Genomic DNA, 12,032 nt, shown 5'->3' on the forward strand with positions numbered 1-12,032 from the left:
CTGTGCTTTAGTTGGTAAGTGTTAGCTTATATCTACATCTTCCTACATCATCCCTCCACGCGTTCTTCAGTGCACTTCTAAGAATTATTCCCACTCCTGCAGATGAATTACCCACTACATTTTTATTTACTTTGCTTACACAGTTTCCCAATACATTTTTGGAGTGCTACCCCTGATGTGGGACATAATATGTCACTCCAAACATTCAATTATTTGCAGTACTCAGACCAGAACCTTCGTATGATTTTATATTGCCACTTAAAATACAGGAAGTATCCGAAGTGGTATCAAGCTGTATGAAAACCCTGCTTGTACCTGCTATTTCACATAATCATGTAACTTGATGTTGCAATCACTTAGAGATAAGTATGCGTGTGCAAAGTCACTCAGTAAAAAGCTCTGGAGTATATGCAGGATGTGTGTGTTTTACCTCCTTTTTCAAAGGACCAAACTCCGTGTGCAATTGTATGGGTCCAGAGTACAGTGGTTAGCATGTTTGACTAGGACTAGCAACCCAGTTTCAAATTCCACTCAGTCACGAGGTCACCAACGGCGCTTCTCAGAGCGCCAGCACTAAGTACTCTGTTTTGTGGCTACAGAGTGTGCCTCCTTAGTGATAGTACTCCAGTTGTGGAATTCCCTCTCCACCGTGGTTCACCTGCCACCAACTATTTGAACTTTGTATTCCTTTTGGCATCAGGAAAAGCCTTTATTCTCCAATGCTTTTTAGGGGACCTTTTTAGGGCTTTAAAGGATTTTGAGGCTCTGGTTTGTTAAAAGTTTTAAGGCCTGCATTCGCCACATTTTATTGCAGTCTCTGAAGTGTGATGTGCTTTATTGTGATTTTATTTATATTGCTTTTATTTTATTTTAATGATGTTTAGGTATGTCATCCATAACTTTGGTTATGAGGAAGCATAGTAATATTGTCCATAAAGAAATAAAAGATGGCAATCCCTGGGTGACTCTCTCTCAATCTAACCAACCTCATAGAGTCATTCTGAGGACAAAAAATAGGGTGGGTGGGGATGAGAGAACCATGTACCACACTGGAGTTCCTTGGGGGAAAGGTGAGATATAAATACAGCAGATAAATAAATGCTCTCAGGCTAAGACCATTCAGCAGTTTATTAGCTTAGCAAGAGTTATTTCTCCAAAATCACCACTACCAAAGGATTAATATCCCTATTCAAATACAAGCCACGGGGAAAGAAATGGTTGTGGTTTTCATTTATCAATCTGATTAGATCTGTTAATTTGTATCTCGTCATCCAACTATTATAAAAATTAAGTTTAAATTTACACAAGGTAAAATCAGTAGAACTTTATTTTGGACCCAAACTATTATCACATAAACTCAAAATGCCAAATGTTCCTAGCAGATCACAACTCTTTTTTACAACATGCTCCTTCAGAAAACTTTTTGCCTTGGAACAAATCTTGATTGAAATGCCATAGAAATACATGGTGAAGAAAATTATAGTAACACCTAAATAATAAAAGCACAAAACAAACTTCATATTCTGAATCTCCCTAATAAGACAACAGCAGATAGAAAGTGTACAAGCTTCATAGTTGTTTGTTTATATTGTCCATTCTGCAGATAAATTACAGACTCATGGTCAGACTTCTCCACATCTCTCCCCAAATTCTTTCCCAAGTACAACACATTCTAGAAATCTATGCAAGGTCATGAAATCGGTTTAAGCCACAAGGACAAATATGGCATTATTTCTGAACCTTCCTTCCAAGACAGCTGAGGATTCTCATTTAACGGGCATCCCTCCTACACAAAGTTAGATAAGAACTGCTCATATTGACTTTCAGATGCCTTTGCACTCTTTTAGAGTTTGTTTTATGTTCTGATGATGAAAAGCGGGATATAATTTTTAAATTAATAAATAATTTTTAGAAAGCAAAGGTCATTCTAAAGGTAAAGGGACCCTAGCTCTCTCTTTTTCAAAATCCTTATAACAAGGTAGTTAAAAAGGAACGTAAGGGAAATCTTATAAAATACAGGCACCTCCACACGCGTGCGAGATCAGTAAATGTGTGGTCGCTGACAGGCGCACTGTTTTTGGTACCCAAAGGGGGTGGGGCAGAATGGAGTGGAGTGGAATGGACTTGGGCACGTCACACTTACATGTCTGGCAGCCAGGAATGGAACCCTCATGTAAGCAGTGATTCCCCTGTAGGGCTATTGTAGAAATTGCTACAGTTGATCTGACTATCTCAGGGGTGCCCAAAGAGGGCCAGATTTGATGAAGTGAACACGCGCGAGGGCCAACCGAAGTTGTTGAGCTTTTTAAAGGATTTTTTAGGATTGAAGTTATTGAGCTTTTTTTACAATTATTTACCCCAAAGTTGTTTACTCCAGGATTAAACTGACCAGCGGGCTGGATTAGCCCCCCCCCAAAAAACGAACTTTGGACATGCCTGGTCTATCTGAAGGGATGCATCATGCAATCTCTGCTTAAGAGCTTTTGAACTGAGGTCTAACTCCAAACTCTTTCCATATAGTTCAGAAATGCCAAATTTCACAACTAGGCATGAGACAAGCCTTTCCAAATTGTTTGTCACCTTGAAGGCTGCCCTAAGTGAACAGCAAGGCTCTCTAAAGAAAAAAATACATAGAAATTTAACAACATTTTACTTCTCCTTGAACTTTCCCTGATGAGGCTTAATACTAAGCGCAGAATAGATATTTTACAAGTCAGTTCTCTTATGGAACCAACTCCTGCCACAAGTTAATCCCTTTAAACTAATTTTTGCTTTGAACTCACTTACCCTCCCTCACTTTCACCATCAGTAGTGTAGGCAGCTCCAGAGCTGGCTGTGAAATATATAGAGCTGGAACCTGTGGAATCACTCCTTTCTCTGGGATATACAGTACGCCTCCGCCGAATAACCTTCTGGCTTTCTTCTAGTTGGGTTCTGCAAGGGGAGATATTAACACAAGAGACACTTACGCTGTTTAATTGTTTGTTTCCCATTAATTTCTCTAATGCACCCACAAACCACCAAAATAATTATTCTAGTCTCCTCAGTATAATTCAGATTAGTCCTACAAAATAAGACCTTATTCAACTATTGTGTCATAGAATATAAAAGTATAACAGACATATACAAATGTTTACACAATAATTTCGCTATATCACCAGTTATAACTAAGAAGGGAAACTGGCAAAAGTGCATTCAACTTTACAGATTACATAGAACTGTGAAGTCTATGGAGTCTGGGATATCTCTTAGGGGAAAATCATCTAGCCAACTATATTGTACTAAGAATGGTTCAAATTTTAAATACTGGTTAGTGTGATAAAGGTTGATGCTTTGTAGATAGCTGAAGAAAAAAAGAGAGGAACATGTTGAAATTAAATATGCTTGTAAGGGTGTGTGCCTCTAGCATATCCATAGCTTTTTGCTGAGTATCAGTGAAATTACTCTGGAAGAATTACTGTTTTACAAATAGCAGTGACAATCTAAAAAAAAGGAAAGCGTAATAACAATTTCACCCAAAACATGGTTCATGTAATTTTCAGCAACGCGGAATCTACAGGAAATAGCTTTATACTAACCTGACTTCTCCAACAATCTCTCCTGCTAAACCCCGCAGGCTATTCCGCAACTCTTCCACTTCATGTCGCAGTTCTATAAGGCTTTTGAGCACAAAGTCCAGACGGTTCAGCACTTCAGCCTGTTCTTCTTGTGTTAGATGTGCTGTATATGGGATGCTATCACCACCTTCCACTGGTGCTTGTCTCATCCGTGGAACTAGAGAAAGAAAATGAAGCAGCTACAACACAACTAGGCATGGAGAAACTCCTGGTTCAATCTCTGGCATCTCCAGGTTTGAAGGGGAATGTCCCCTTGTCAGTAACCCTGGCGAAAGCCACAGCTAGTCAGGTGGACAATATTAAGCTAGATGGATCAAAAGGCTGACTTGGTAGAAGGAAGCTTCTCCCAGAATGGAGAACGCAGAGATTTCCCAGGAAAAAGAGATAAAAACCTGCTCTGGAAAAAAATGCAGCCAATTCCCATAGCATTGTACATATCATTGCTACAGCGATGCAAACATGCTAACCGTCAACATTTTGCAGATAAATAGTACAAAGGTATATAACCTACACTAATATAACTGCTTTTCCAGTTTCCCATTCTGCAGAAAGAGCCTTGTGCATATGCAGACTTGTACACATTAAGCATTTATAACTTAACGTCTAATTGTAATTTGTTAACTTACAGAAAAAATGAATCTTTTAATATATTCTCATTTGGCAAGTTCAGCAGAGTTGTGTCTTTATTTTTAAAGTAATTATAACTTATCAGATACAAACAGAATTCTCAACTAATCTGCACATTCATCTCAGAGCATACTTTCACTGAAATTAAGCAAATAAGAGTAATAGTAGGCATGCGAATTCCAAGTTTAATGATGATAAATTAACCTCACAACCTCTTACCAGTTTGAGTAACTCTAGTCTTAGAAAAAATAAAAGTACAAAAGATAATTTAAAAAATGGAAACCATCTTTGTACCCTGATTATAAGGCTGTAGAATTTGTGTGTGTTCTTTAGGGTCCAGAGCATTATGTTGACTCTGTACGTTTGGTGATTTGGATCTTTGTTGGGGCTTTTTTCTCTTTTGTTTGTAGAAGTAGTAGAAGAGACCTATCCCTGCAGCTGCTCCCAGGACCACACCAAGTCCCACACGGAAGACCACCATTTTGGACATGATGCATCTGAAACAATTCAAGCAGGCCATAATTTGTATTTTTGAAATAGACAACATGAAGGAGAAAGTGCTGTATTATAACACAAGGTAAGTGTTATGTGCTTAATAATATTTCAAAATAAAATAAGTCTAAAATATTTACAAGCTAAGCATTTTTTAAATAAAACAAAAACAAAAGGGTGCAGCAACATAACCACCAGTTCTTCAATATGAGATAGACAGCAACCTACTTCTCAGAATATGTAAAAATAAATACTCTGATGTTCTGTCTATATAGGAGGGAAATCCTGATTTGGTGACCTCAATGGCAAATTAATGCTTAGGGGAAACAGAATTTTACACTGAAATATAATCAAATACCAAAGGTCATTCAGTGAGATTTCATTCCACATGATAAAGTTCTGTAGTTGAAGCTATACACATTTGACACAGATAATACCCGGATACAGATCAATCCAGGAGCTCAACAGGTAACAGGAAGGACACAAGTGATAACCCAGCAACCTTGTCAAAAACACTCCCATTTCAAAGCAGGACGCCATCCGCATTAGTAGCAATTTCAAAGAACTGAAGCCACATAATCTTCTTCCCAGGTCACTCTTTCCCAATTTAGCTGTCTCTCTCACATACATGCATAAATACATACACAAATACGCAGAAATCTAAACCCACTTACATGTAAATATACCAGTTTCCCCTTAATATGGTTTGTCAGCACCATCTACATGATGTGTTTCGAGATAAGAAATGCTGAGCCTTAGGGGTCCAAAACCACCAAACAGGTTTTAAACTCTTGTCTACCCAGCTCAGGCGATTTGAGAATTGGGCCAAGCCTCTGACCCCGCGATGACACTGCGGTTCTTAAACCACAAACGTTACTGAAAGAAGGAGCATGTAGGGGTCGCCACCCACTGGGTGTGCTCAGAGATAGCGGGAATTGGTGAGCCGCAGAACTGAGGCACACGCCCCTTCCCCACCCGCACCCCGACCCCCACCCATGGGCGACAGGAGGCGCGTTGCCCCAGCATCTCCCGCCGCTCCAGGCGCATGCGCAGAGAAGGCCGAGTTCTAAATTCCGAAGAGCCACATTATTGGTCTGTTTGCAGCAAAACGCTTTGAGAGAGATTTGTGGCACCGCAGAGAATTGCGTTGCGCCACAGCGGATCTCTTGGGCTGCATTGACAAGAGATGGAAGGTGCAATCCTGCACTCACTTACATGGGAGTAAGGCCAACTGAACTCAGTGGGGTTTACTCCAGAGTAGGCACGTAAGGGACTTACACCGTCCCTCTTTAAGAAGTGACACTAGACTCGCTCTCCCCCACTCCCTCTGCCAGTGTGTAGTTCTATGTGCCCGGGAACTGATGCTTCAACAGGAAAGCGCCCTTTTCCGTACTCGAAAAGGAGGCCGCGCGCGCGCCCAAAGAGTCAGGAAAGCCGCAAGGCGACGGTTGCTGCGCGCGAGCCGCTTGAGGAGGCTGAGTGAAAACTTCAAAGCGCTCCTTCTCCAGCTATTTAAATTACCGCTGCGCTTCTCGCTGGATATGTCCTCGTGCAGCCACCGTCCGCCGCCCTCCTCGTTCCCCGCGTTTCCCCCTTACCCCGCCGCAGGCCAGTCCTCTCGCCGGCGCATAGAAATGACGTTGGGGCACGGCTCATCCCTCCGCCGGTGGAAAGGTGGCGCGGAGAATTGACGGAGAGAAAGGAGGCCACGCCTCTAGAACGTAGAGAGAAGCCCTGCCGGATCAGACCAGAGGCCTGGCAAAGCAGGCGTCCCGTTGTCACGGTGGCCAGCCAGGCGCCCGTGAGAAGCCTACAAGCAGGAGCGGAGTGCAAGTGTTTCCAGGAGCATTAATGCCTCCCCCCCCCCCGTGGAAACTACAATTCCCATCATCCCTGACCACTGGTCCTGTTAGCTAGGGATGATGGGAGTTGTAGTCCCAAAACATCTGGAGGCCCGAGTTTGCCTATGCCTGAGCAATAGGGAAACGCGGGTGGGGAAAACACCAGACGGGGGCGGGGCGTGGAATCAGGAGCGGCCGGGCGCCTGCCTAGACGTCTGCTAGTGGTGTGTACAATTAAAACAGAGGCTGTTCTCTCCCTAACTTGCCGCATTGGGAGATGCAAGAATCTGAAAGAGCTTGGGGTTGGTTCGGGAGCATCAATGGCTGGGAGCAGTGCCAGATTTACGTGTAAGCGAAACAAGCTATAGCTTAGGACCCCACTCTCTTGGGGGCCCCCCAAAAAAATTAAAGGGGAAAAAACTGGATGTACATTTCCAAAATATAAGATAAAAAAACAAGTAAAATAAAACCTACATACAGCAACAGTGGCAAATGGCTTTAGATACCTATTCGGCCCATAAATTACCATATAGCATATATTCAACACAAAAAACAGCAAAAAATTGTTGTAGACAAAGGACAGCTGGACATATAAAGGGCCCTATTACTGTCATTAGCTTAGGGCCTCATCAAACCTAAATCTGGCCCTGGCTGGGAGTCATGGTGGATATGTTCTCCCAGGATGAGAGGCAGTACGCTGCTATATGCCAATTGTTGGGGGAGAACAGTAGGAGAGTACTGTGTGGAAACAGGATGCTGGACCATATGGGTATAGTTTTTTGGAAGTGAAGCAGCAGGGAGTTCTCTCTGCCTATGCAGCTCTCAACTCCTTAGGGGAAGACTGACAGACGGAAGTTTAGGATCAGTGTTTACTGTCTCCTAGATGGGCTACCTTCCTGGGTTGATGAGCCGGATCTGCCTCTCACTTCCCTCTACAGGACGTGTAGAAACCACCTTCTTGGCTGTTAGACCTACTATTGGTCTCATCGGTTCAATATGCCTTTCTTTGCACACAGGCAAAGTCCCTAACTCCCCAAGAGTTTGAGACTGAACGGCTACCCTCACCTGGTTTAGCTGTCCAGTCAAAGCCGTAGCTGTTCCTGGGGTATGGCTGCTGTCGCATGCTGACAGCTTCTAGTAGCTACAGGTAAGAGCTGAGTGCAGGGTGGGGACCAAAAGTGGACAGACTACCCCAGAAGAAGCATGTCCCCCACCAGAGGTACTACCCCTCTAAAACCCCACACACCCTGGAGGTTATGGTACAGGTTTAATAAATGAATAAGACTATCTGCACATTGGGAAATTTGAATCACACACATCAAATCTTACAGCTTCTGTGTCAGCAACTTTCCCCCTTGGAACTTACAACAGCCTCAAAATAACCACATATTTTAAAGTTACCCATTCAATGTAAGCCTGAAAATGTCATTTTATTAATTGGACATCTAGGGTTCACCCTAGGCCAGTGATGGCCAAACTTGGCCCTCCATCTGTTTTGGGACTACAATTCCCATCACCCCGACCACTGGTCCTGTTAGCTGGGGATGATGGGAGTTGTAGTCCCAAAACAGATGGAGGGCCAAGTTTGGCCATCACTGCCCTAGGCCAAATAATTCCAGGCCAAGCCCTGCACAACATTTTTGTCAGGTCTTTCTGCCAGTCTTAATATAGCATAGTGCCTACCAGGTCCTGGTTGCTTATAATGATTATCAGATCTCCCATCAGCATTATTTTTATTTTTTATTTATTAAATTTGTATACTGCCCTTCACCTGAAGATTACAGGGCAGTTCACAACATAAAAATACAAAATGAGAACACAAAATACTTAAGACAAAAACAAACCAAAACAAAAAAAATCCCATGAGGCAAGTTGATTACACCTGCAAGTCACCAAACTTCCATTTTTTCCTGTAAACAATATTTGGCTTTGCATCATACAGATAATATCAGATCAGGACATAAGGCAGTCCCTGAAGTCTGTGAGTGTTCCAGCTATATAATACTGTTAGAAATCTGCTCTTGGCCTGTCGGGCTGCATTGCTGACGTAAGAGCTTTGGGTTGAAAGCAAATGGAATAGATTTCATCTGACAAATCCCTAAGGGTGAGTGGAAAAAGGAAACTACGTTGCTGCAAGCCTTCAAATTATTATTCACTATCCATTTGTTATCAAGGAAGGAATAACAGAGGCTCAAGACAGCGGGAGTTTGAAGTTAGGCCTTTGCGGATATTAAAGATCCTATCTAGACAGTATTATAAATCATAGCTTGGACTGTGTTTATGGGACTTGGCTGTTGTTGGAACATCAGCCTTTGTGAAAGTAATATCAAAATGTTCTCTTTAAACTAAACCCACCAGGCAACAATATTCAGAGTCAGACGATGGTAAAAAGCCATTAAGCACTGCCATGTTCGTGATCAGCACCCTCAGTGGTATCATATAAGGCAAATTTGGCCAGTTCCTATGCACACTTAAACCAAATTCAATAAGACCTACTTATAAGTGTGGATAGGATTGCAGCTTTAAACAGGTGAAAAATAATGGTAATATTCATCCTTCAAGTCAGAAGTAACAACAGCTTCCAGACATCTGGGATTGGGGACCAGGCTTATAGGTGCGAAGGTGTGACTCCCAGGCTGCCTTGAGTCCGACATCTCTGAAATTTATAGAAATTGCCCACTGTGAAAGACAGGTATGGGAAAAGGAACTGCCCTGAGTCAGACTTAGCACAGTATTCCCTACTAAGACTGGGAGTTACTTTTCAGGACTTCCAGCTCTGTACCTGAGACCCTTTTCATAACAGATGTCAGGAATTAAGCTTTTTCTACTATTTTTCTACTTTTTCTACTATTGAAATACTATTGGGACGCGGGTGGCGCTGTGGGTAAATCCTCAGCTCCTAGGACTTGCCGATCGCATGGTCGGCGGTTCGAATCCCCGCGGCAGGGTGCGCTCCCGTTGCTCGGTCCCAGTGCCTGCCAACCTAGCAGTTCGAAAGCACCCCCGGGTGCAAGTAGATAAATAGGGACCGCTTAGTAGCGGGAAGGTAAACGGCGTTTCCGTGTACGGCTCTGCCTCGCCAGGGTAGCTTCGTCACGCTGGCCACGTGACCCGGAAGTGTCTGCGGACAGCACTGGCTCCCGGCCTATAGAGTGAGATGAGCGCACAACCCTAGAGTCTGTCAAGACTGGCCTGTACGGGCAGGGGTACCTTTACCTTTACTTACTATTGAAATATTGCCCTTCTTTTAGACGTGATAGTTATTAAATTAGCCCCATCCTTTTTCAGTTATGTTCTTCTGTCGTCAAAACAAAACCTGACAGTGATTAAGCCAAAGAAATAATGCATATAAGAGATAAGGAAATCCTGAATGGGTCAGCCAGCCCATCTTGTAGCCAGAGTAGCATTGTCGGGATTTAATTTGTTTTTAGTAATTGGGTTAGTACAAAATGTTACTTATTAGAGTTTTCTCTCCCAGATGTTTCTTGTTTTTGATTTTATTTCTTCATGCTAACAGGAAAAGTCCTTAATTCTTTACTTATGACATCAAAATGAAAACCATTGTTCCATCATAAACACACACACAAATCCATGACCTCATTTCATGGAGCAGGATCAAAGGACAGTGACAAGGTAATATTCTAGAGTAAGGTAAGCTTAAATAATTAAGAAGAATACTAGAAAGGAAATGTAATTACTTTAATTAATTTAATTATGCGCCAAGTTTTAGCAAAAATTTGATTTTTTTGAAATAATAACTTTCATGTTCCCAGGGCTGGTTATATTTGCACGTGACTTTTTGCTGCAGTGTCAACACACTGTCAGACTTTTCATCTTGTAATGATCTCTTCAACTCCAGTAAAATGGCGATGGTTGAAAGTTTCTACAAACACAAAAGAGGTTTTCCCAGATAAACCAAGAAACAAAAGGAATGGGACCCTAGGAATAAAAATGAAAGAAAAAAAACAGAATGTGCAAATGATGTTTTTAGTCATCCAAATATATTAAGTGCGCATTTCAAGATTATCAACTCAATTCATAGAATCATAGAGTTGGAAGGAACGAACCATGTAACTTTTTGTAATTATTATCTAGATTTGTATTCAGTCTTTTTTCATTTATAGCAATGTCTGTGTAATTTCCAAAATATCATGAACAACAATTACAAAAAAATACCCAACTTAAAGCAATAAAAAAGAAACAGAATGGTCTAAAAAAATGAAAATGTGGCCTCACTGGTTCACCTCAAATTCCTGGAAGAATAAGGATGTTTTTACTTGATGGTAGAAACTCATCATGGTCTCCACCATTTGAGCTTCCAGGGTAGGATGTTACATTGTTGGGGAGCCACAACAGAAAACGTTTTTGAATGCATCACTGGTTGCTCAGACTGTGGACACATTACCATTGACTCAGGCTCCAGTGCATTCCCATCACTGGTACACATACAGTTGCTCTTCTCTTGAAGCATCAGATCCACAGCTTGAGGGTTCTTTCTCAACCCAGCCCTGTTCCTGGATACCTAGGCAGCAGCAGCAGTGACCAGGATGACCTTTGACCTTTTTATCTTTTACGCCACCTGCACCCTTTCCTGCAAAAACCAGACCTGGCCTCAATTTCTCCTGCTCTAATCACTTTCACATTAGATTACTGTAATGCACTTCCCTTGAAGACAGTCTGGAAGCTTCACTGTGCAGAATGTGGATGACAGGCTTGTCTGGAGTTGGTAGATCAGATAACAGAATCATAGAATTGTAGAGTTGGAAGGGACCCTGAGGATCATCTAGTCTAACCCCCTGCAATGCAGGAATATGCAGCTGTCCCATACGGGGATCGAACCTGCAAACTTGGCGTTATCAGCCCCACGCTCTAACCCACAGAGCTGTGCACAGATCAGATCACACCAATCCTTTATCAGCCAAGTGGATGCTAATTTAATAGGCAGACATAGCTTGGACCAAGTATATCTCAAGTATTACCTCTCCCTTTAAGAGCTAGAGAGTGGCCATGGTGCAGCCTCCCAGTAAGGTTTATTTTATTTAGACAAGAAGCAAATACTGTTTTATTTCAGGGAGCTATTTTGGGATCTCCCCTCCCCCCCATTTTAAGGATTTTACTGCTACTGCTGCTTTTTAGCCTTGTTGCAAACTTTGTAAAAGTTGCTTTATTGTTTTTAGCCTTGTTGCAAATCATTGTAATAGTTGCTTTATTGTTTGTAAACTGCCTCGAATATATTTTATACTGAAAGGAAGGATAGAAAAAGGATGTTCGCTCTGTGTAGGAAGGTCTCTATCTCTTAATTTAACAATGTTGGCTGATCTCAAGAAACTATGAACAATCTTAATAAACTCAAAGATTGGTGGTAGCACTTATAGAGTGAAGAAGAAAGCATTAATTTGAAAAAGCTGTTGCAGCAACAGAAAAGGCACACACAAATCTTGCTTAAAAAGCCATT

General features: G+C 42.0%; 1 protein-coding gene across 5 annotated transcripts in view; it reads right to left on the reverse strand.

The window, feature by feature from the left end:
• The window catches only part of RMDN3 (regulator of microtubule dynamics 3), a 31,019-nt gene extending 24,562 nt beyond the window's left edge, over positions 1-6,457 (reverse strand). Inside the window, exons 1-4 of one of the 5 annotated variants that reach the window (XM_053382505.1) lie at positions 6,335-6,457; positions 4,539-4,741; positions 3,579-3,774; positions 2,788-2,934 (exon numbers count right to left, since the gene is read on the reverse strand). In XM_053382505.1, the coding sequence (XP_053238480.1) occupies positions 2,788-2,934; positions 3,579-3,774; positions 4,539-4,741; positions 6,335-6,366 (578 nt within the window). In that variant the 5' untranslated portion in view covers positions 6,367-6,457. Of the gene's footprint in view, positions 1-2,787; positions 2,935-3,578; positions 3,775-4,463; positions 4,742-5,410; positions 5,720-5,951; positions 6,019-6,257 lie in introns of those variants that run through there. The other 4 variants (XM_053382521.1, XM_053382532.1, XM_053382514.1 and 1 more) reach the window with 4 other exon arrangements.
• Positions 6,458-12,032: the final 5,575 nt, after the last annotated feature.

Source organism: Podarcis raffonei, chromosome 1 (assembly GCF_027172205.1).
Source record: "Podarcis raffonei isolate rPodRaf1 chromosome 1, rPodRaf1.pri, whole genome shotgun sequence".
NCBI classification, from domain to species: Eukaryota; Metazoa; Chordata; class Lepidosauria; order Squamata; family Lacertidae; genus Podarcis; species Podarcis raffonei.